This window comes from Siphateles boraxobius, unplaced genomic scaffold (genome assembly GCF_051911475.1).
Source record: "Siphateles boraxobius isolate OS27281-9 unplaced genomic scaffold, OSU_SipBor_1 22, whole genome shotgun sequence".
Classification (NCBI taxonomy): Eukaryota; Metazoa; Chordata; class Actinopteri; order Cypriniformes; family Leuciscidae; genus Siphateles; species Siphateles boraxobius.
The window spans coordinates 38,958,968-38,983,452 of NW_027508833.1; the positions used below are offsets into that span (position 1 = coordinate 38,958,968).

The window sequence follows — 24,485 nt, forward strand, 5'->3', positions numbered from 1 at the left end:
TGATTTGAATACACACATCTTCTATGATTCTTAATTTCTAAGTAAATTCGGGCGGGGTGGTCTTCAGTGTTTTAATATGTTGATTTCGTGCTCAAAATACATTTATTATTATTATCAATGTTGAAAACAGTTGTGCTGCTTAATATTCTTGTGGAAAGTTGTTTCAGGAGTATTTGCTGAATTAAAAGCTCAAAAGAACAGCATCTTATTTTGAAATGTTTTGATCAGTTTAAATCTTACTAACCCCAAACTTTTGAACGACAATGTGCATGCACATAGCATAATGAAGAAAATAGTTTCATTAAAAGAATGAAATTCTACCTTTTTGAGTAGTTTGGCATTATCTTTCATAATTATATAAAAAAAACATACAGTGAAGCAGTTTTGTTAAAATATTATGACCATTTGAAAAGCCAAATTTGTCAGCTAAATATAAAGAAATTTTGCAATCAACATGCAGAAAAATACAGGAAACCCTTAAACGTTTGTTAGAAATGGTATATTTGATTTTCATTCATCCAGTTAAAAGTAAAAAAAGAAAAGAAAAGAAAAAAGAGTACATTTCTAAGAACTTGGCACGTGCTTTAAACTAGATTTTCAAAAACTTTACCTTTTTTAATGTGGACACTCTTATGTCATTCATTAGCATCTGATACCATCACTGTACCACGGTACTGTCACAGTACTTTTCGGTAAGGGAAACCCCTTTTCTATGTGATTTTCCCCTAACAAAGCATTTTTTTTTTTGGAGTGGGTGGATATAAAGCAATATATTTAGCAACACCCTAGCAACCATCCACAACACTATAGTATTGTGGCATTGACTTCCTAGCACTGCTTCCATTTTTTTTTCCTCAGAAAATGTAAATATCTAGTTGACATTTATGATTGAGTAGGAGGTCCAGGCTAAGCTGCGAGGCAGTCCTTCCTCTCCTTTTTCTCCAGCAGCCAAATTCCTACACTCCTTCCAAGACACCCAGTCAATTAATAAGACATCGTCTCCTCCCCTTTGCAGCCCCCTGCACAAGAGGCCACCCAGGAGCGAGCGGCCCGTCTCTAAAGCAGCTTCTCTGGTGGCCCAGAGGAATGCCGGGCGAGACAGGAGGACTGAGGTGGAGAAGAAAAGACAAAGTCCCATCACTGCTCGCCAGGGCAGCCTGGTCAAAATTTAAGGGGGACAATAGGAGACGTGGGTCCCGTGCAGAAATCCCGTATTTCCCGCCACTGACTCCTCAACAACTCCCACTTTAGACTCTTTCTGCCCTCTTTTTCGATTATTGCGCTTTGGAGATCTTTAAGATACACCAATCTGTGCTCAAAACAACACATAAAATGATGGACCTGTGCTTCAGTGGTTTGAATCTAGCAAAATAATGATAAATCATTTTGGTGATATTTGATCTTGACTTTTTTTTCAAGAGTTTCTTGTTGGAGGAAACAATATTATTGGCATGGTCTGATTATTTAACCTGCGTATATATACAGTTGCAATCAAAATTATTCAACCAAATAAGGCCAAGTAAAAAGAGATCTCACAAAAGCTATAGAGAACAAATTGTTTTATTACATTAGAAAGTCTATGCAGGGTAATAGAAGATTACCAAAACACTAAAAGTTCCTAGAGACACATCATAGCTGGAAGCATTATTCATAAGTTTAAACATTTGTTGCACCAGAAAACCATTGACGGTTATGAAGAAAAAGCACAATATCATTAATGTTTGATCAGAGCAACTGAGAAAACCCTCAATTTACTCCCAAAGACCTGCAAGATATTCTGATGAAAAGAGGAAAAAACATTTCAATGTAGAGTATAATAACACTATAGCATGGCCTTCATGTTGGGACATCTTGCCGAATGCCACTCTTGACCAAGAAGAACATAAAAGGCCGACTTGAATATGCTACTATTCATTTGGATAGACCTGGAGTTCTGGAAGAATGTTTTATGTAGTGATGTGACCGAAACTGGAACTTTTTGGAACCATGGATCACGTCTGGTCCCAAAAAAGACAAAGCTTGTGAGCAGAACACCATCTCATGGTCAAACATGCTGCAGTCTTCTTATAGCGGTGCTTTTCTGTTGCAGAAAGCAGAAATCTTGACTGTATGAAGGACGTCTGGAAGCTTTTGTAAGCCAGGAATGGGCCGAGATTGCAGTAGAGAGATGACTGACGCTTCTCAGCTCTTACAGGCATTGGAGATAAAAGAAAATGTCCTGCACAAAACCTGGGGGTTAAACAATTAGGAACACGAATGTTTAGAGCCAATTAAATTTTTTTTCCCTCGATCAACTTTACCTTCCCAGAATCACTCAATGATAATGATGTTTATTGATAAACTTTCTATAATAGTTTACTCCTATCATCCTTTCATCAGGTCATCTTGCGGGTCTTTGGCAGTAAATTGAGGGTTTTTCTCAGTTGCTCTCGAACATTTTATTCCCCTTGATGATATTGTGCTTTTTGATTGCAACTAAGATACAGTATGTGTGTGTGTGTGTGTGTGTGTGTGTGTGTGTGTGTGTGTGTGTGTGTGTGTGTGTGTGTGTGTGTGTGTGTGTGTGTGTGTGTGTGTGTGTGTGTGTGTGTGTGTGTGTGTAAATGAAGTCACTCTGATATGGCTTAATGAAATTGATCATAACTTTTGGTGGGGGGCAATAAGTCTACTTACAGTCAGCATTTTAGACGTAAAATCTCAACTAGCAAACTCTTACTACTCAGACATACAAAAAATATAATAATAGTACATAGTAAAATATATAAATAGCAACAAATATTTCAGGTAAATTTCATGTTGTCCTTTTGATAAATCATTTTGTGCTTTAGATGTATATTAAAAACATAATTTTGACCCACAAACTAATATAGGCCTATAAATATATATATTTATATATGTGTGTGTATATATATATATATATATATATATATATATATATATATATATATATATATATATATATATATATATATATATATTGCATATAATAATTTGAGTAAACAAAGTGTTTGGGGATGCCATGATTATATTTTAACATATCACAAAACTACAATAATTATTCAACATTAAAACATTATTCAGACAATATAAGCATGAATTTTATTTTTGCCATTTCTTAAAATTTCCCAAAATTGTTAATTTACTTAGGCTACAACTCTAATCAAACATTAAAATCAAAGGCTTAATAAATTCAATACTAAAAAAAATATGTAAAAAAAAATTATCAATTAAAAACTGCACACATTGGATAATACTGAGAATATATGGATGAATATTGTAGCCAACACTGAGAACATATTACAAACTGAAATATAGGAAAATATTTGTTTCTACAAAAACACATCAGAATAAATACACAAGCATTTTGTGAATTTTGAGGTTTTATTACATTTTGTGACAATTTAAATTATATTACTCTTTGTTCAATAAAACTTTAAGCCCTTATTTTTTTAACAACCACCTCAAACATATTTTAAATCAGAAAACAAATGGAAAAACAGCTGCTAACAAGTTAATAAAAGGATCAGACAGAAACATGAGTTGATTCAACTCATCTGAGACTAAAACACTCATGCAAGACACTTCAACTCGCATTTGTATCAACATAATGGACGAATATAACGACACAATCCTTTTGACCTTTTCATGTAGGCTATATTGTGTATTTTAAAAGTATCTTATCTTAAAAACAAAGCACTGGACACATCAACAGGGTTCAGTGTCATCTGTGTGATGAAGTATATGGCTTATCACTAACAAAACAATACATAGCATTACAACTCACTATAAATAGGACTATTTTGGTGCTTTTAAGCATTCTAATTCAATAATAATTCAATTTAAATAAATTAATGAGGGTAAAACGCTAAACGTAAAAGGTTAGCTAAAAAATGCATTTGTGATAATCTCATGTTCAAATCTGTCTTCATGTAGGCTAATGCCTAAACATTAAACATCTTGCACAGTGAAGACTAGTACAGTTTAAAGACAAGAAAGCTCTTCTATACATCCCATAATAAAACATTTCTTTCTTTAGAAACGGCAATCGATGCAAACAGGCTATCTAAATCTGTGTAAATAGCGCCGTTTGCTGGCAGCGTTTGGTTGTACACTAGTAGGAAAACAGCCTGTGAAAACTCTCTTTAAATCGATTTACTCAAAATTCCCTTCGCGATATAACGCAGCTTGTGCTGCAACAACTGGACAATAAACAGCAAAAATACATATTTTACAAATGAGCATCTTAGCAAAACATTACATTTGAGATCATCACAATATCTGAATTTGCTGCGACACGTAATGCTGTATATCGACAGTAACACTATCAAACACATAAGCCCGTAAACAACATGAATGTATATGATGTACAATTTGTATTATGCTTTTTGGTTGGATTGTGCTTTTTGGTGGTTTTGTGGAAAGTGCAATGAAAGTAGGCGTGCCTGTTCCATTTCTACGTCAGACAGAACAATATGACTCTTATAACAAACATATTTATGATTTATAAATGCGTTTCACAGCAGGAAATGCTGGAGGAAGGAAGCGCATGGACAAGAACCTAACCAAACCAACAGATTTTTAAAGACATTACTACAAAGAAAATTAAAGCTCAGTGTATGTTGAAAAAATGTCACTGCTACAAATCATGTCTTTGGTAAAAATAAAACCGATATGTAAATGATTCAATTATAAACCCCCTTGTCAATAGATTCAGGAGCGGAGACAAGGCATTGGCATGCACAGATGCTTTTAAAATAAAAAATAAAATACAGGCTACAGGAGTGGCTGGAAACAATACATCAAAACAGTGTACAGTCTGTGTTCATTTCATTTTCACATAATCCATTTTCAATGTTAAACTGTTAAAGGATTTCCCAAACTGAATGCCTGTGATTTAACTTCAATGTTTTAAATAAAAGCTTTGTGTCAAGACCAACAAACTATCCCAAATTGAATAGTTTGTCTGGTTACATTAGCTAAAAAGACAATTACAGACATACAGATACTGCAAACACACTACCGGTCAAAATTCTGGGGTCAGTAGGCTATTATTATTTATTTATTTTTAATAGAAAGAAATCTCTTATCTTCACCAAAGTTGCACTTGATCAAAAATACAGCAAAAAAAAAAAAAAAAAAAAAAACTGTAATGATGTGAAATATAGACCAATTTCGAGCCGACGTCACAGTTACGTCACGGCGCTAGCTGGAGGCAAAACAAAGGGGAAACTGCAGGCGGCCAATACAAACCAGCACAGATTCGGCTACATAATAAGGAGCTTAAATTGTTATTATTATTAATAAATGTCATCTTGGTGTGTTGTTGGGTGCAAGAATCTATGAAAAATGAATATGCTGTATCTGGAATTTTTATTCCTAGAAAATATTCACATCGTTAAAATTGCACCGTAATGTCACTCTTTACATTGTCGTCTTCTTGGCGCTGGCTAGGCAGAACTGCGGATCGTACCACACAAGTCTTGTACGTGACCATTCAGCACATAGTTCTAGGCATCTAAAGAAAGATTTATATGCCCTCAGTTTCTCTATCGGATAGGTGTAGAAGTCAGGTCACTCAACCGGAGGTAGCCTAGCGTTAACGTTAATCCTGTCAGATCGTCCTTCATTGGGTGAGCGTGTAACGGCTATGGGTCGGCCAATCTGGTTCCGTCCGTTAAAATTAACTTTTGCAAATAACAATCGCGGTCCTTGACAGTGAATGACCTTGCACATTAAGATAAAATCGGATTTTCTCCAGTCATTGTTAAAAAACAACCTAACAAAACTTGCATACTAACGTTAGGAAAGCGGCCACAGGGATTATTCTGCCACGTGCCACCACACAAGCTCCGCCCACAAAAAACGTCACCATGTTTACCAACTGAAAAGGGGTCTATTCTTACAATTCAAAATAACTTTTGTATTTTAAAGCTGCAGTCTGTAACTTTTTTGTTTTTAAAATCTACATAATATATATAATGAGCGAGAACATCATGAATCCATTTTCCAAACCGTGTTTTTGTTTTATCCTGAATCACTACGGTACAAATATAATAAACGTTTATATTCGGACTATTTTAGACTGGTTCGGGTCGTTAAAAGCATTAATTTCTTTAAAAAAAAATCTTATTTAACCAAACTGGTAGTGTGATAGAATGTAAAACGTTGTATTTGGGTGGCTCACATAACATTTCAAGATTTTTTACAGCAAAAGCATAGCAAACTCTAAAACAAGGTAATTGTTATAAGGTAATAATCAAAGATATTATGAAACAGAGTGGGAACAAATTTCCATGCAATTAAATAAATCCATTTCCATTCCTGCATCAACTCTTCAAATCCACAACCCCTTAAAAAAACAAGGAGTTTAAAAAGTGAAATCACCCCACCTCCACGAGCAAATGAGCCGGCGCTATCACAGAAACAAGCGCGCATACCCCCTCGGTTACATTCACAACCATACAACACAATTTACAAGAACCCAAGAGCACTAAGAATCACTAACACGAAGAGCACAGATCAAAGGAGTGAGTTCAGTTTATGGGCTGATGCTCACTACACTTTTAGAAACGCTAAACGAAAAACCACATGTCTGGCCTTTAATCTCATAACAGTTAAAACAAGCTAAAACAAAACCCCTACAAGCATATCAGACCGTAAAGCAAGCTCCATGTTTGAGCAATTGGACGCAGAGAGCCGGTGGGACAAACAGCAGCACAGCAAATCATCTAATAAAGCTCCCAGAGGAGAGTTCAATGTAGGACTCTCTCGGCCTCCCATCATTCTTGTTCTATTAATACACCCAAACAAAAAGAGGAGGCAGTAATGAGGGAGCTTCAGGGAGAACAGTGATGGGGAAGAGGCCAAATGTGTGCTTTCAGCCACATGAAAGTGAGCCGAGCTCCTGCTGTTCTTATTGCTCTTGTCCTTTGCCCGGGTTCGAGTGGGCAGGAGCACCAGGTTGTGTGTGTGTGCGTGCATGTATGCGTACCCGCCGCTGGGTCCTGATCCAGCCCTCGCCATTTAAACGCTCAATATGATGTCTTGTCTCGGTTAGTGCACAAGAAGTGGAATGCATGATTTACTTAGAGACCGGAGCGTTACGACTGTCCCTAAAGATGGCAGGTATGTTCACCCTGATGATGAGGCACCGTTTATATTCATTATTTTTTAATGCATAAAGGTCTTTCAGGATATGAACAGAGACAAACATAAGGAAGGAAGAAAATAACTTTGCATAGCAATGTATAGTTCAAGTGCCTTTCAAATAGTTTTGCAGTGCTAGCAAGATGTGATTGCAAATGAATTATAGAATAATGCTCTGAATAATACAGATGGTCTTTTTGGGCCAAAGATAAAATCATTCCTTTTCAACTATAGAATGCCACTACCGAATAGAAAATACAATCTACACAAACACAGAGAACCATATAATCAGCTCGGCAGTGTTATACACGGCGCATTCGAAGATCGATTGCGTGACGCAAAAGTTCGAAGACTGTGAGTCCTTCGTTTCAAGAGCAATGAAGGATACAACACATCAATCCTTTGCTGCCTAGCCTACATCAGAAATCATTACGCGCTGGTAACAACAGGATTTTTTAGAGAGAAATTGCCGGATTACACTGTTAAATGCAAGTATTGGGTTTCAACATACTCAAATACAAATGTTAAAATACCAAGAAATTTATAAAAAGCAGTTCAAATGGTACATCTAAGATGCTATTTTATATAGTTTTTACTCCTTATGTTCAAAAATGGACCAAGGTGAAAATATTTAGATGCTTTGTTTTCAGACAGTTAAATATAACTTTCAAAAAAGTCTTAACAAACGTTACTGCCGCCCTTGATCGGCAGCTGTCACAGTAGTTAGGCGACAAGAACAATCCTCCGTAGGCTAGACCGTCTCATTTAACAACGCTCAGTCGGACCTTTGCGGCCTTCGAAGAAGTGTCCTTTAAAGGATGCAGCCTCTCATTTGAGACACAGCTTTAAAAGTAAAGGTTCTTTGTTGGTATCCATGGTTCCATGAAGAACCTTTAACATCCTTAGAAACTTTACATTGTACAAGAAGTTCTTTATAGTGGAAAAAGGTTCTTCATACTTTTCCACCGGCACGGTTCCGGGCCTTTGTCCATTCTTGGACCATTTCCATCAAGACCGGCCCTAAAAACTTGCTGGTCTCGAACAGAGACGGGGAGCCGTGGCGAAGAATAGCGGTCACTCTCTATGGCAATCTCGTTGAGCATTGTAATAATGTTGCACTACATTGGTCTTTATATCTAAATAAATAAAACTGTGCACGCGTGCGAGAGAGCGAGTGAATCATTTCAATATATCTCCCAAAACGACAGATGATAGTACCAGGAATTTATGCAAGCTGCCGATACACTAAAAGCACTACCGGTACTGTGAACTGCCTGTACAAACATCAGGATGCACACTGTTTGATTTTAGACTGTTTATAGTCAGGTAAACAACAAGTAGCAGCATTACATCACTGTTTGTTCCTCAGGTCTGTGGAAACACGTGGCCAGTTTGCAACAGGCTTCAGTTTGCCTGGCCGAGAAAAGGCTCTGGCTTAGAGAACGCAAACTATTCTGGTGGAAAAGAGCTATGAAAGGTTCTTTAGGCCCAGGGAACCCAAAATGGTTCTTCTATGGCAACTTATTTTTAAGAGTCTGGACTCGCACTCAAACCCAAGACCATATTTACTATGACTAGTCTAAACCAGCTCATTCGAGTCCAAGCTGTTCAAATGCTCCTGAAAATATCTGATCTTGTCCAGGCTATAAGATTTCAGCTCAGTGTCACAAAAACTCCACGGCTTGTGAAACAGGCGATGCAAAGATGAAAAAACGCAAGCACATCGTTTTAAACACCACAAGCTCTACCACAGCCTGTTTTGAAGCATCAGTCAACTAACACAGGGCCAAAAAACACAATGTGCCACCATCAAACAGGAAGCCACAGATATCTTCTGGCATATCACTTCATTTCAGGCTAAAATGTGGCCTGCAGTCATGGTTATCTTATGTAAGATAAGCGTGTCATTAGACTTAGCAGACGCATAGTTTAAAGTCTACGTGAATTGCAACCCATTGTACTTTCTCTAATATAGTGCTTTTTTAAGATATGAGATTATCCACCAGGAATTGATTGGATCATGAAAAGTAGGCAGTGATACAAACCAGAATACAGACAAATCAAAAGTGAGTTTGCTAAATCTACGGCTAAAAAGCCATTTACTGCTTAGAGTTGTCCAATAGCCTGGATAACCAAAGTGATGTTACTGGAATAGAAAAGTCATTGCAGAGTAAGCAAGAGTTATTAAATTTTTATTAAACTATGAAAACTTTTTTTTCTTTGTAATAACATGCACCAAAGAATCGTTCACAATAGAACCAGGTGTATTAATAATTTAAAATGGGTCTATTCTGAATTCATGTTGACTTTAAACATCTATCGGTAGATTCATGCTCGGCCTAATCTTATACTCAAGCATAAAACCTCGAGTAACGAAATCCAACGTCCAAGTCAACACCTCTAGAGTTTTCTCTTTTAAGGAGCGGTCACATTAGCAAAATTTCAGCAAAAAACATTGTTCCATTGTCCACTGTCAATAGTGTATCGATGCACGAAGAAATGCTCATAAAGAAGTCACTTTCAAACCAAGCAGTTTCATGTTGGTCAATGCTGAAAATCTGTGACAGCTTGAACCAAATACAAAATTGGATTTCAGCGACAAAACTTCACAGAGCAAGGGTAAATGTGACCGAACCTTCAGCCAGTGGCTTTGTCTTAAACTCTTTAGAAATGAGCTCAAGTTTTTAAGAACAAATAAATAACCTGAGGAAGGTATCTCAACAGAAAATTCAAATAACACGTAAATGTGAAACAGTCTCTTTTACCTTGCCCATAAACAAGAGTTTTACACAGAACACAGAAACTATTACACCTAGTTGTTGCTACTTCAGTAAAATCTTTTGGAAGAAGTCAAAGTTAAAGTTAAATATTTGAATCAACACCATAAAGCTCCCAGCACATATGGAGCTGTTATATTTGGTATATACCAGTTAGTCAAATATACCAAATATCTATTATATACCAAATTTCCAAACTAAACAATAAATCTCCTTTTAAATACATTTTATTTATATATTTATTTTAAATACACATTCCTTATCTTTTTTGCCTAAAGCAAAGCGCCTGGTCCGTCAGGACACTGCACAAGCCGGCTTTTCTTCTTTCTCCATCAGTGGAAGGTCTTGATGCTCCTCAGAGTGAACTTCTCTCTCTTGTTTGAGACACTGGACTGGATGCAGTGATATTCAGCCATGCAGAACTTGAGCCAGAAGTTCACTCCAGCTTGGCCCTCAGCGCTCATGGTGTGCATCTATTGCTAATGATGGATTTGAGTTGGTCCCCACATGCAAATTCTGGAGTTGTACAGCCATGCCAGAGTGTGAGGAGAAAGAATGAGACAGTGGGTAAGTTATGTCCTATCACTCTGTAAGCTGGAGTTCGCCCTGAGAAGGCTCATCGTCAGGGTCCAGAGTGAGAGGGGTGCTCACGGAGGCCTGGGGAATGATGGGCGTCTCTCCGCCCGATGGCGTCTTATCCTGAGACTGGGAGGATGAGGAAGAGGAATGTGTGCTCTCGCTAGAGCTGCTGCGGGTCTCTGTGCTGGTGCTGGTCTTCTTCATCTTCCTGCGTTTGGCCAAAGGAGCCTTGTCAACCGTCTGAAGTCGGAAGCCCTCCCGCTTACACTTATTAAAGGCCTGGGGGAGAAAAAATGGATGACCATTTCAGTATCTGCCTAAATTACTCTTATACAGTGCCTAGCATAAGTGAACACACCCATGCTAAAGTTGACTAAAAAGAGGAATAAAAATCATCTTTTGGAAATTGATCTTAATGCCTTCATTTAAAAGATGAGGAAAAATCCAACCTTTAAGGACACCAATTTTCTTTGTGAATGAATAATGTATCATAAATAAATAAATGTTCTTCCTTAAAATACAGGGTGCATAAGTCAGGACACCCCTATGTTAAATTCCCATAGAGGCAGCAGATTTTTATTTTTAAAGGCCAGTTATTTCATGGATCCAGGATACTATGCATCCTGATAAAGTTCCTTCGGCCTTTGGGATTAAAATATCCCACATCATCACATTCCCTTCACCATATCTAGAGATTGACATTGAGAACTTTCCATAAGATCATCTCTCAATGCAAATCATACCAGCTATTAGCCTAACTGAAATAACACCATGCCGATCTCTAGATATGGTGAAGGGAATGTGATGATGTGGGATATTTTAATTCCAAAGGCTGAAGGAACTTTATCAGGATGCATATTATCCTGGATCCATGAAATAACTGGCCTTTAAAAATAAAAATCTGCTGCCTCTATGGGATTTTAACATAGGGGTGTCCTGACTTATGCACCCTGTATTTTAAGGAAGAACAATTATTTATTTACGATACATTATTCATTCACAAAGAAAATTGGTGTCCTTAAAGGTTGGATTTTTCCTCATTTTTTAAATTAAGGCATTAAGATCAATTTCCAAAAGATTATTTTTTAGTCCTCTTTTTAGTCAACTTTAGCATGGGTGTGTTCACTTATGCTATCCGCTGTAATACATAAAGCTTACTGTATAATTTATAATATTAATTTATTATTATTTTGACTTTTTCAAATTAAAACAGGAAATGTATTAAACAGTAAAAAACAAAAAATACAAGTTAAGCAATTCCCAAATTTCCTACTCTGCATTGTCAGCATGTTCTGTAAATTGTCAAGTCAAGCAAGTCATCTTCATTTATATAGCGCTTTTTACAATACAGATTGTTTCAAAGCCGCTTTACAGAGATAACAGGAAAATAATGTTGTAATAGTATTGTTAAATACAGAATTAAGTGTCCCCAAATAAGCAAACAAAAAGCCAATGGCGACAAAGGTGAAAAGGCAACATGTAAAATTGCATGTAAAAAAAGATTCAAGCTTTATTCTGAACACTATTTCCCCCAAAAAACGGCCAAAATATATTTTTTGCTGTATGCCTAAACAAATCTTTAACATTTATCCACACCCATCTACTCTTTTATATTATGTTGTAATATTTATTTTCTATTTTTCTTACATTGAAGGTGACTTTGAAACAAGAGTGCACTGATCTGGTAGAAGATCCCAGGATGTCAGGGGTCATGAGAGGGTTGGAGGAGAGCTGGCTGTCGTCCTGCAGCCAGGCATTATAGCGTAGGCCGCACATCTTTATCCGCTTGTTAGGGTCCACCGTCAGCAGCTCTGTACCATGAGTAGGCCACACATTAACATTTTAGTTTTAACAAATGTATTCCTATTTACACTACCCAATGGTCTCTAAACATCTCTAGCTGTATCTCACCCATAGACAGTAAAAGAAATGGACACAGCGACCCCTTTGATTTCAACGGAGAAAAGTGAAGCCCATTAGAAGCACTCACTTCCTGATGGCTGAGCGACTGCGCAGGCTCAAACTGAGCTTGACGATGTAGATGTGACGTGAGCAACCTGTCTGACAGTTGTAAATCTTCTAGTAGCTGTGCCAAGACAAATCTGAATCACCTTATTATTTCCAATTCCTCAAAAACGTTGTTGAAATATTTTGTTACGTTGCTTTTATGGACTCTCTATCTATGGGCTTCTCCCTTGACTTTATGCCTCTATGTCTCCCCGATTGCCTCATAGACAGTAAAAGATTGCCTGCGAGCTCCTCCTCCTGTCTATGTGGAAATTTCTCTACTGTGCGACAGAGAGTCGCGTGGTTATGACTCAATCGTCAGCCTATTTTTACAAAAACGGCTTCTACGGGGCCATAACGTAAGATACAAAGAACTGGAGCCTTTTATACATTGTCGTGTTTCTTTAGACATAAATAATGGACAAATGAAGTCTTTGGACGCCTCAGATGTAAAGTTATTCGCTGTCAAAGTGACGCCAAAATGTCAATGCTAACAGCAGGTGATGGTCTGCTACAATGGCGGCCCCCAGGAGGCTTCAGTTTCCGGTTGATGGATTACCCCCTTGATCTCACCTTGTATCAGATCCTTGGCCTGGTTGGACACATTCCTCCAGGCTTCACCTTCAAAAGAGAAGTCTCCTTGTTTGATTTTCCTCATGATCTCCTCTGCACTGGTGTGTGTTAGACTCTTCTCCTGACACTGAAATGGGACCTGGCCAGATAGCATGGTGTACTGCAACAAAAAGCATACAAGAACACCTTAATGCGAGGTACCTCAAGGTTCTATCTTAGGACCAATTTTAATTTTCTTCATATATGCTTCTCTCTTTGGCTTCATAAAAAAAAAACTTCACAGTTATGTTGATGATACAGAGATGTATCTAACTTTTGAAGTAAACATGAAATGAAAAAAGTGACTTAATTTATTTTCCAAATACCAACCGTTGATATGGAGGAGAATAGTCCTCCACAACTGACTGTAAACACTTTTCTTTATCCAATCAATTTATATCCTTTTTGATAGGCAGGATGATGTTTAAATGTAGGAATGGCTAAAACCTATCGCTGGTTAAAAAAGCACATACAATTACTGTAAATGTGCCAGAATTAGCCAAAAGCCATTTTCATTTGTAGTTCCTGGACAGCACAGATCATCGTAATCTAAATAACCAAAAGGTTTTGTTTGATTAAGCCCTTAAATTTCGCAAGCATATTAAAGCTGTTTCAAAGAGTTGCTTCTTCCAGTTTAGAGCTATTGCCAATCTGAAATCACACATACAGGTCTCTTAAATGTGCCAACCAGCTGCCCCTCACTTGGTGGCACTTAATGTTTAAAGGTAATGTGCCTTCCATGTTCGGTCATAAAATAGCCCATCACAGTCTGTTGGGTCCTCCCCCATCATCAGCATGTTTAAAATATGTCTTAATACTTATTGGTTTTTGCTAGACATTGCAAAAGTCATTGTGTGCTGGACAGATGTAATGTGCGTTCTTCCATTTGTCTGTATTTGACTAATGCACAGCACTTTTAAAAACAACAGAAGTTAATCAATGTGTACTATAAGTATATTGGAGATTTAAAAAAAATACATTATTAAGATTTTATTTGTTAGGAAAGTGAAATAAAATAGAGAACATGTACACAGCTAAATAAGCTCTCATCTCTCTACGTGCGGCGCAGAGCTCCAGGGTCTTTCAGCTCACAACCTGTCAGAGATCATCATGTCAAACTCTGCTGCACTACCCTGCCCCCCCCCTCCCCCCTCAATACAGAGCGAGGCAGAAATGGACCCACAAAAATAACTCCGCTATGGACATCTCCCCCAGGCTCATCTCGCTATCTCCTCTCATCTTTCTCTCAATGAAGTTCTGGCTGAAATCTTTCGCTTAAGGGTAGCTGTGTTGACTCAAATCAGCAATGCTAAGCTGTTTGGAAAAGGGTTTGGTAGTTTGTTTATATTGGTTGGTGTTCAACTGAATAAGTGTCAGAAACAGAAAGACATGGATTCACATCCAAAATGAGTAAGTAATCTACATGAAGCAGGATAAAAGCTTGTGTATACAGAAGCACTCGTATATCTTCCCCATTCGATATTTCTTTTCTTTAAAAAGCCTGAACACGGAGATACTTCCAAATAAGCTAAAGCAGAGTGGTGTGGGTCACATTTATTACTTGCCCCAGGGATTTCTTGCCCTTGATGCAGGGATGACATATTTTTGTAGGCCAAAACCAAGAAACGGGTTAGCATTTTAGCAAATACCTGAAAAAAGGTCTACAGTATTTTAAACACAAGCTTCTACAACATAAAATATATCAGTAATACCCATTGATTTTTTTACTTGTTTTTTTTTAGTGGCCAAATTGAACTTGAGAACAAGTAAACTCATCTACTCACTAGTCCACTTTTACAGACGTGTTGTGTTTACAATCATGCTCTTGCAAACTCAACTTTTCAGGAAAATTAATTGAGTAAATAAAAAACTAAGAGTTGTCGGAAGCTTAAAGGAACACGCCACCATTTTTTGAAATAGGGCTTATTCACCGTCTTTCCTACATTTAGATAGGTGGGCAAAAGCATTTTTGTCTCAGTGCATGCATTGTCTTAGTTTGGGAGTGCCGACGCTAGCTTAGCTTAGCATGATGAATGGAATCCTTTGTTGCCAGATAGCATGTCGTGAGTAAAAGTGAACCAAAAAAATAAAAATAAACTCCTAATTACTTCTTGTGGCCTGCGTATTCACAACGAGTACAAATAGCAATGCAGATTAAGACTAGGCGATTTCCTAGGCAGAGATTGACTTGGGACTATATTGGGGTGAAGCACAGGCGAAGTACTGCTACTTGGGCGCAGTGATATCACGGCATCTCAGCATCTATCTTACACCTGAATAAAGACACAGATTCACGTAAGGAAGAGCAATAAAAGACAACTTACAAGTGCACTTTTTTCTGCCTGTGCAAAAATGCGTTTGCCCACCTATCTAAATGTAGGGGAGACGGTGAATAACACCTATTTCAAAAAACGGTGGCGTGTTCCTTTTGTATTTGGATTGTATTTAGGATTTAATTATAAAAAAAAAAGGTGTGTTCATTAGTGATTATCATGATGAACAAGATGTGTAAGAATCATAAATGTTTGTTGGTCACAGAACTCATTTTCTTCATTAATCTAAAAGCCAACGGAAAAATCCTACTGGGTTGGCCTACAAAAATACGTCATCACAGAAGCACTCTATAGTGCACTCCCTAGTGGGCTTCCTTGCTGTCAATTGTCTACAAATCTGTTCCTAGTGCCCATACATTAAATACTATACCAGCATGACAATTACAATGTGAATACTGGCCCTACCAAAATTACTCCTAAACTCCAGAGGTCACAGGACTCATCGTAACCATCGTATTTCAGGATTTCTGGTGCGGCGTACTGAAGAGTGAAGCAGGGAGTCTTCAGGAGCTGATTGTCGGGGGGTTTGAGCCGTGCAAAGCCAAAGTCAATAACTTTTATCTCTGAATTCTCAGTGTCGTCAGTGAAGAGCAAATTCTACAAAGAGAAAAGAGAAACTGAAGAACATCTCCATTACGCCGTCAGAAAAATAAAACCTAAAGCAGTATAATCCCATAATTAGTTTACCAATATAAACATTTACTAATTCACTGTTCACCAAACTGAAACACAAGCAATATTGAGGAGCACAAACATAATGCAGATGTTTCTTGAAAACATATCCTTTTAAATTAAGTAAGACTTGACAATTATGAGGCATAACTACGATGCAAACTGCCCTTTGGGGCCCCTTGGCCTAGAGTGTATGGAAGCATTTGGTATTGGGTAGCAATATTCAATTTGAAATGTAATATGCAAAATGACAATGCAATATGTAAAATGGCAATGCATTTCTGTATTTAAATTTACATTTTCCATTACATTTGTGCAACGTTGGCGCAAAATGAAAATGAAAAATCAATTATAATGATCCCAGACGTTCCAACAACGCACTGGTTCTATCATCTGCAGACGAGTAATAATCTTCGGGAAACACTATACTATACTACCATTTCTCGGTTCACGTTCCACTTCTTCTGCTAGTGAATTGAAACGCTCGTATCTGCTATGCCGCCGCCATGTTCCCTTCCAACACCTCTAAATACCTTCCATAGCCTTTAAATGATAATTTTGCTACAGTTTTTGCTTGAAAATGTTAAACATATCTAATCATTTCTGTAATACATTTTAATTTTGCAACTTATAAAGCATTAAAATATGCATTCAATTTCCATATTAAAACTAGTGTATGAAATAGCAAATGTAAATTATATATTTTAATTATCATTTCCATTTTGCACCAAACGTTGCACAAATGTAATGGAAAATGTAAATTTAAATACAGAAATGCATTGCCATTTTACATATTGCATTGTCATTTTGCATATTACATTTCAAATTGAAATGCGACCTGTACCCATATGCTTCCATAAGAGTGCACAATGACATGTGGGTTGTATATCTAAGATAATGACAGTGGATGTGTTGTGGCGTGCTGTACCTCTGGTTTGAGGTCTCTGTGCACTACGCCAACATCATGCATGTGACTGACGGCAGACACCAGTCTGCGCATGATACGACTGGCCTCCGTCTCGCTGAAGTGCTGCTTCCTTCTGATCCTCTCCAGCAGCTCTCCACCTCGCAAGAGCTCCAGAACAAGATATGTGTGTAGCTATACAAACACACAAACATAAACTCACAATATTAGAGGGCTCAAGTAATTCAGAGCCATGCTGCAGTGGTTTATATCCATGTGATCCAGAAAGTTTAATCCTTGGTGCTCATGTAAGCAATCCTGATCACATTTCTACTCTCCTTCCAACAGTTTCCTGACACTTTCTACCAGGGTTGGAAATTAAGGGGGGTTTGCCACCAAAATTAGCAAAAAATAATTGGCAAAAATTGCCCCTGCACAATTAAACTAAATCTATCACAACTGTCACAATTCAAGTATAAAAATGGATGAAAAGTTTTGATTGCAGCATTTCATTCAGATCTGCTCACATTGGGTCTCATTCATGAAACATTCGTAAATATACGAGTAAATATGCGAGTGATTTGCGCGTAAAGAGACCTTCCCGAAAACTCTTCTCCTGATTCACAAATACTTCGTAAACGTCAGATGTGATCGTGAAATGTGTGTGTGTTAATGAATTCCAATCAGTCGTAAATGGGATGCGCGTGCACGTTCATTCTCAATTACCATAAATCCCGCCCATTAAATCCGACTGACAACTATATATGGGCATCATATTATGACATGAATGCGAATGAAAAAGAAAAATTTCTCAGATGCAGAAATTGACGTTTTATTATCAGAAGTTCATTCAAAACGCCACATTTTATTTCAAGCGTACATAGTGGCGTATCGGGTCCTAAAAAGAAGGAAGCTTGGCAGCATATTACAGATGCAGTCAATGGAGTTTCATCTGTTAATCGAACATTCCCAGAAGTGAGAAGAAAATGGTTCGACATTAAGCTTGAGAGCAAAAAACGAATTAGTTCACTTCGGAAAAATCTTATTAAAACTGGAGAAGGACCACCATCGCAGATGCTATTACTGGCTCTCATAATAAGAAAAACCGTATGTAATTACTATATATAATATTTTTTCAAAATGCTGTGTAAATATGTCAAGTCAAGTCACCTTTATTTATATAGCGCTTTTACAATACAAATTGTTTCAAAGCAGCTTTACAGAGATAAAAGGAAAGTAAAGTTGTAATAGTATTGTTAAATTCAAAATTAAATGTTAAATGTCCCCAACTAAGCAAGCCAAAAGCCAATGGCGAATGAAGGCGAAAAAAAAGGCGACAGTGGCAAGGAACCAAAACTCCATCAGGTGACAGAATGGAGAAAAAAACCTTGGGAGAACCCAGGCTCAGTCGGGGGGCCAGTCCTCCTTTGGCCAACAAACGAACAGTGTATGATTATGATTTAGGCGGCATAATAGGTCAGAAGTCAGATTGGATCAGAACTTTCACAATATTTATACAGTTCATCTGGTTAGGGGTCGGAGTCATCACGCCGGTATGGAGATGAGTCTGTTGAGGTGTCCATGAGGCCTTCACAGTGTTGATGAGGCTAGCACTTCAGGGATGCGTTAAATGTACCAGATTAAGGTGAATTAAAATGCAGCCTTATTAATGAGCAAAACGTTCGGGTGTTAAGCGCATTATTTACGTGTGGCTGGGAGCAGGTGTAGATTTCTTGCGTACCAACTAAGATTTGGAAAATACGAACATTTTAATGAGTCCGAAAATTTACGCCAGAACCACTTTACACACGATTTACACAAAAATTTGTTCTGCTCGTGTTTCATGAATGAGACCCAATGCTTAAAACATTTACACATTTTTTGCACTGTTAAGAATTATAACCAATCACACACACTTCGGTTGAGCGTATGAATGCGACGGCCAATCAGATGCATTTAGATCAGTCACCAGTAAACAAGAAATCCACTGAAAACACCTGAGTTTTGTTCAGTACGTTCACTGACTGAATTCTGCACTCATATCATAATCAACAATTATAAACAACAAAGTGCAGAATGGAAACGAGATTCACTTCGCAGCGCCGCTTCAAATCGAACACAGCTAAGGTCTTCATAAATACTAGAAAGTTATAAGCAGATGAGTTTGAATAAGATTGGAGCTAAAATTAGAGTTGAGAACCCCTGGCCTATAGTATAAACTGAAAAAAATATGTTGGTCAAAAAATGGCATAATGGTTAAATATAAGTATTTGACATACAAAACACATACATTCAATGAAGTAATCATAAAAACTACCCTTACACAGGTAAAAAATGACCTGAAATCAAATGCAGGGGGAAAATATTGCCCCTTATTATAAAAGTTAATTTCTGACCCTGCTTTCTACTATCATTCTGCCTAAGAGACTGCTAGAGGCATGAGTCCAAATATAAAAATAGCAAGCACAGGAAAACACACCATTTGCAAGAATAACCACATGGAATGGTATATGATCGCAATTACACAAAACTGACAGAAAGATATTATGTAGTGCAAAGCTTTCTATCCTAGCACAGATGTACATTTAATGACAGGTAGTCAGAGGGAATTATGCTTTTGAAGGACAGGAAAAAATCAGTTTGGCAAAGGTTCAGACTTGGGATGATTTTTAAAATGGGCTTCAGTCTCATTATACACTGAATGAGTGTGAATAAGTGAACAGCAGAACAAGTGTTTGGGTGCTGTATGGGGGTGGGATGAGATAGAAAAGAGTGTATGAGTGTGCAAGTGTGTGTGCACAGAAGAAAAAAAGAGGCAAATGAAAAAGAGCAAGCTAATGTCTCTCATTATCTCTGGTATAGAGGAACAAAGACCCTGACCGGGCAGGGCGGCTCTGCTTTTCATCTGGGGCACGGCACTGGGTACAGAGCGTGGGGGTTGATAACCTCCAATTGGCAAATGGGCACGCACACACATATACACTTTCACAGATCTGAAGAGGAGCCAAACTGACTTATCTTATCATACTAATTAATAGAACCATGGATCAGGATGTCTGACACACACTGAAACACACACAGACAGACACACACACACACACACACACACACACACACACACACACACACACACACACACACACACACACACACACACACACACACACACACACACACACACACACACACACACACACACACACACACACACAATGCCTAAAGTGCCTAATTAGCCCCCAGGAACAGTGATGATAAATAATATAAATAAATATATATTTTTTAAAGAAATTAATACTTTTATTCAGCAAGGATGCATTCAATTGATTATAAGTGACATTGATAACATTACAAAAGATTTCAAATTCAAAAGAGTTTTATATAATAAATGCTGTTCGTTTTAACCTTCTCTTCTCCAAAAAAACCTGAAAAAATGTATCATGCTTTTTACAAAACATTAAGCAGCACAACTGTTTACAACATTCATAAAAATGTTTCTTGATCACCAAATAAGCATATTAGAATGATTTCTGAAGGATCATGGAGTAATGATGCAAAAAATGCAGCTTTGCCATCACAAGAAAAATATATATTTTTTAAATATATTAAAACAAAACATTTTTAAAAATTGTAATATATATATATATATATATATATATATATATATATATATATATATATATATAATATTCATAATTCATAATATGAGGTCATATTAATATTTACATAATTAATTCTGATTTGTCTTCTATCTTTCTTAGATTGGCATATTGTATTTTCTTCCAAACACAGCTGTCACAACAATGAGAAAAAAGATTCCATTGTTTTGCGGTCTTGTGAGGACTTGTACTTCCTTTAGGAAATGTAAATCTGTTTTTTCTTTAGGATAAGAGACAGAGTACTCATATTAAAAAGTAAATAGGACCAATTTTTGTTGTGTAATGAAATCCAACATGGTGTTATGTTTACAGACCTGCGTTTCTCAAAAGCATTGTGGGCTAAGATGATTGTAGAGACCATTGGTGCCCAATGCTTCTACGATCTACTTAGGCTTGCAATGCTTTAAGAAACCCATCCCAGTTAGTTTCTTTTGTGCTGCATCTGATAAAGAATGGATGGTAATTAAGATAAAGTACAATGAAAAGCAAGGGGATGAATTAAAAATGGGGCAGGTGTGAGGACAAAGAGGGTTCAAACTTATTCAGACAAGCCCAGTTCTTTGAATGAATGAGGCTTTGATGTGCACAGGAGCTCTAGGTTTCAGTCTCAAACACTGTCATACCTGGTCATGGTAGATTTCATGTAGTTTGACTATGTTGGGGTGTCCGTCACAGAGTTTGAGAGCGGCAATCTCTTTCTGCGTTTGTGCCTCCATTCTGCAGAACAATAAATGAACACAACAAATCACTTCGATGACTATTATATAATACAACTGAACTTTAAACGCATCAAATGTATTCTTTTGTCAGGCTGCATAGTCGGTACCTTTTACTGACAATTTTTACAGCATATTTTTGTCCGGTCTTCTTGTGAGTGCATTGTCTGCATATGGAGAAGCTTCCCTCTCCCAGAGCGTTCTCCCTCAGGTCCATCTCATAGTTCATGTAGAACGGCGAGTCCTATGATCAGTTTGTAAGAAGTTTAGAGGTCAAGGAAAGGCGATGACATTAATTACTAGGGCTGGGTAAAAAATGTTGATTTCTCGATTTTAATCGATTCTCATTTTTATGAATCGTTATCGATTCTTAAATCCCAAGAATCGATTAGGCTAGTCATCCTGTTTTCAGTTGATGAATGAATGGAACATTGTAGCGCGCATCCCCTCCAATAAATAGCAGTAATCTTTGTTTTGTTATTACTGATATGAAACAAAGTCTCAGGTTTCAAATTACGTCCATTTTCTTACGAAATTCAAAAACATAAATGCCGTTTTGGCGCTGTTATGTGGCGTGAGATCGCTCTGGCGCAGCTCAAGAGAAGCAGTAGCACATGATCTTCTCTTCCGCCTTAATAATACTAGTTACAGCGCGAAATAAATGAATGAGCATCTGAAAGTGTGTTAAAAGATAGAGTACAACTTATCGAAATCCGTGTCATGTTACATGGAATCGCTCAATCAGTGTTTCAACCGTGGAAAGACGTCAGTAAAACAGCTTGCAAACAATGTCTTGTAAAAAATTACAAGATTAATTAACTCTAGAGAGGAGCATTTTGCTAAATATATGCATCATATAACATATTCATTATCATTTTTAATGTTCTTCAGTATTTAATGCTTGTTTGAATAAATCTGGCAAGTTTTTATGACAGCCACCATTTAAATGTTTATTTTTCATATAACTTTATTATTATAAAAAGAAATAAGTGTAATTTAGGTGTTTGTCTACAAATCAGTTAATTTTTAATTATAGTTATAGTAGGCTAATGAAAGCCTAGTAGGCTAAAACTGACTTCCATAGTTTACAGCATTAGTTAAGAGATTTGTTTTCCTTTAGAAAATTTGCCATGTATTGTAGCCTACCTGATATCCAAAATAATCAATATTAAATCGAATCGAAATCGAATTGAATTGCAAGCTTGTTAATCGAAATCGAATCGAATTGTGAAATTTGGGTCAATACCCAGCCCTATTATTTACTTAAAGGGACCATGTGTTAAACTCTGCTCCTGGTCACTGTCCGGCAGATTTTAGCTCCAACCAGCTCTAAAAAAACGTCCTAGAAGTTTCTAGTAATCCTGAAAACCTTGATTAGCAGGTTTAGAGTTTGACACCCCTGTTCTACACTTTTGTAGCATTTTATTTATTAGTCCATAAATCAGCCTATAATGTTAATCAGGGTTTCTTGCACCAAAACAATTATAATATACTTTCACGTCACTCTCTGTCTGCCCCTTAAGCTACGTTCACACCGCCAGCGACTTTGTCGCTGTATGTCGCTCGGCTCTGTACTGTGAAGTCGCTTGTGGGCGTTCGTAGTGCTGTCCCTCTAATGTTATTGGTAGACTGCACGTCTGGCCATATCTATACAAAATACCATCACAAGTGATATATACAACTATACAATTTTAATTTGACTAGGAATTAGGGTCAAAAGAAACAGTATATGCTGTTGGGGGAGTGTTTTTATATTACCACAGCCATGTTCAGTGGATTAAATAATTTACTAGATTAACGATCGATCAATCTACAAATTAAACTCACTCATACTGTCATAAATTACTAAAACGTCATTCGAATTTGACAAATAATCAATTTTCTTGTCCCTAATAGTCAACACAATGCAGGGGAAACTGTAAAATGAACTGCAGGAGTACTAAACTTGCATCATAAAATTACACCACTCGAACTATAAATGTATGAATTAAACTCACAGAGACTGTCGACAGTTTCTTTTCCATGCATCATTTTATTATATCCATATGTGGTTACAGTCAAGTCATATAAAACCGTGAAATCATCCTCGAACTCTTCTGTCTTCCCTGCACTCGAGACGGTGACGTAAACTCCACTGAAAAGGCTTCTTTCCTATTGGTTGTCGCTCGCGAAAATCGCTTTTCATTTGCATAAAGTTGAAATTTCTCAACTTTTGTCGCTTGTCTCTTGTCGCTTGACACGCCCACATTCTGTCGCCAACGGTCAATGTCGCTCGTGTCGCCGGATGTCGCCAGCGCTCCATTGAAATGAATGGGATCATGTCGCTTTGTCGCTGCGTGTCGCTGGCGGTGTGAACGGGGCTTTAGACTTTCGGTACTGATCCACTTTTGCGACACGACTGAAGCGTGGTGTCGCGACGCCTCTCCACATTTGTAAGTTGATGGGCGTTCCTCAAGTTTACCGCTATGGGCGTGGTTTTGACCCAGCGGCCAGTCTAGAACGAAGGCCCCTCGAGAGACTACTTCTATTGGATAGACGCGTCGTGTTTGACGGATTCATTTGCATAAAGATGGGCATCGGCCAGCTTTTTGACGCGCAGCATTTTTCCAAATGAAGCACCGCCTTCCCGGGATGCTTTGCGGGCGCGTTAAAGTCGCGTGACGTCACCCATAGGAATAAAGCGGAGTGCAGCGCGACTGAAGTGTCGCACGGACAAGTGGATCAGTACCGTTAGGCTGCGTTTACCTTGGCATTAACATGCGATCACCGTATAAGCCAATCAGGACACGGTGCGTTTACACCTGTCCACATCAAGTGGCTTCTGTATCTGGATAACAGATCGGATCTCGCAAAAAGGAAAGAAAAAAAATGGATGGCTCCGGTGCAAAGTCGACCTGAAGTGGTGGGTTTTCTTTTAAGAACGGTTTTCAGTCAGGGGACATTTTACAATTCTCATTTTACAAAGAGGATGCAAGTACTAATAATGTGGATAGATGCCATAATGGAAACGGTACAGAGAAAGATACGGGTCCGAGAACGTTGCCAGCTGTACTGTGAAAAATGCGTGTTCTTTACAGAAAATA

At 37.7% G+C, this 24,485-nt stretch overlaps 1 protein-coding gene across 1 annotated transcript in view; it reads right to left on the reverse strand.

Moving 5' to 3' along the window:
* Nucleotides 1-9,322: 9,322 nt before the first annotated feature.
* rps6ka5 (ribosomal protein S6 kinase, polypeptide 5) overlaps nt 9,323-24,485 on the reverse strand; it is a 47,112-nt gene continuing 31,949 nt past the window's right edge. Inside the window, exons 11-17 of the mRNA XM_077240122.1 lie at nt 21,513-21,646; nt 21,310-21,403; nt 17,055-17,225; nt 15,860-16,051; nt 13,083-13,242; nt 12,150-12,313; nt 9,323-10,781 (exon numbers count right to left, since the gene is read on the reverse strand). Coding sequence (XP_077096237.1) covers nt 10,506-10,781; nt 12,150-12,313; nt 13,083-13,242; nt 15,860-16,051; nt 17,055-17,225; nt 21,310-21,403; nt 21,513-21,646 — 1,191 coding nt within the window. The 3' untranslated portion in view covers nt 9,323-10,505. The remainder of the gene's footprint in view (nt 10,782-12,149; nt 12,314-13,082; nt 13,243-15,859; nt 16,052-17,054; nt 17,226-21,309; nt 21,404-21,512; nt 21,647-24,485) is intronic.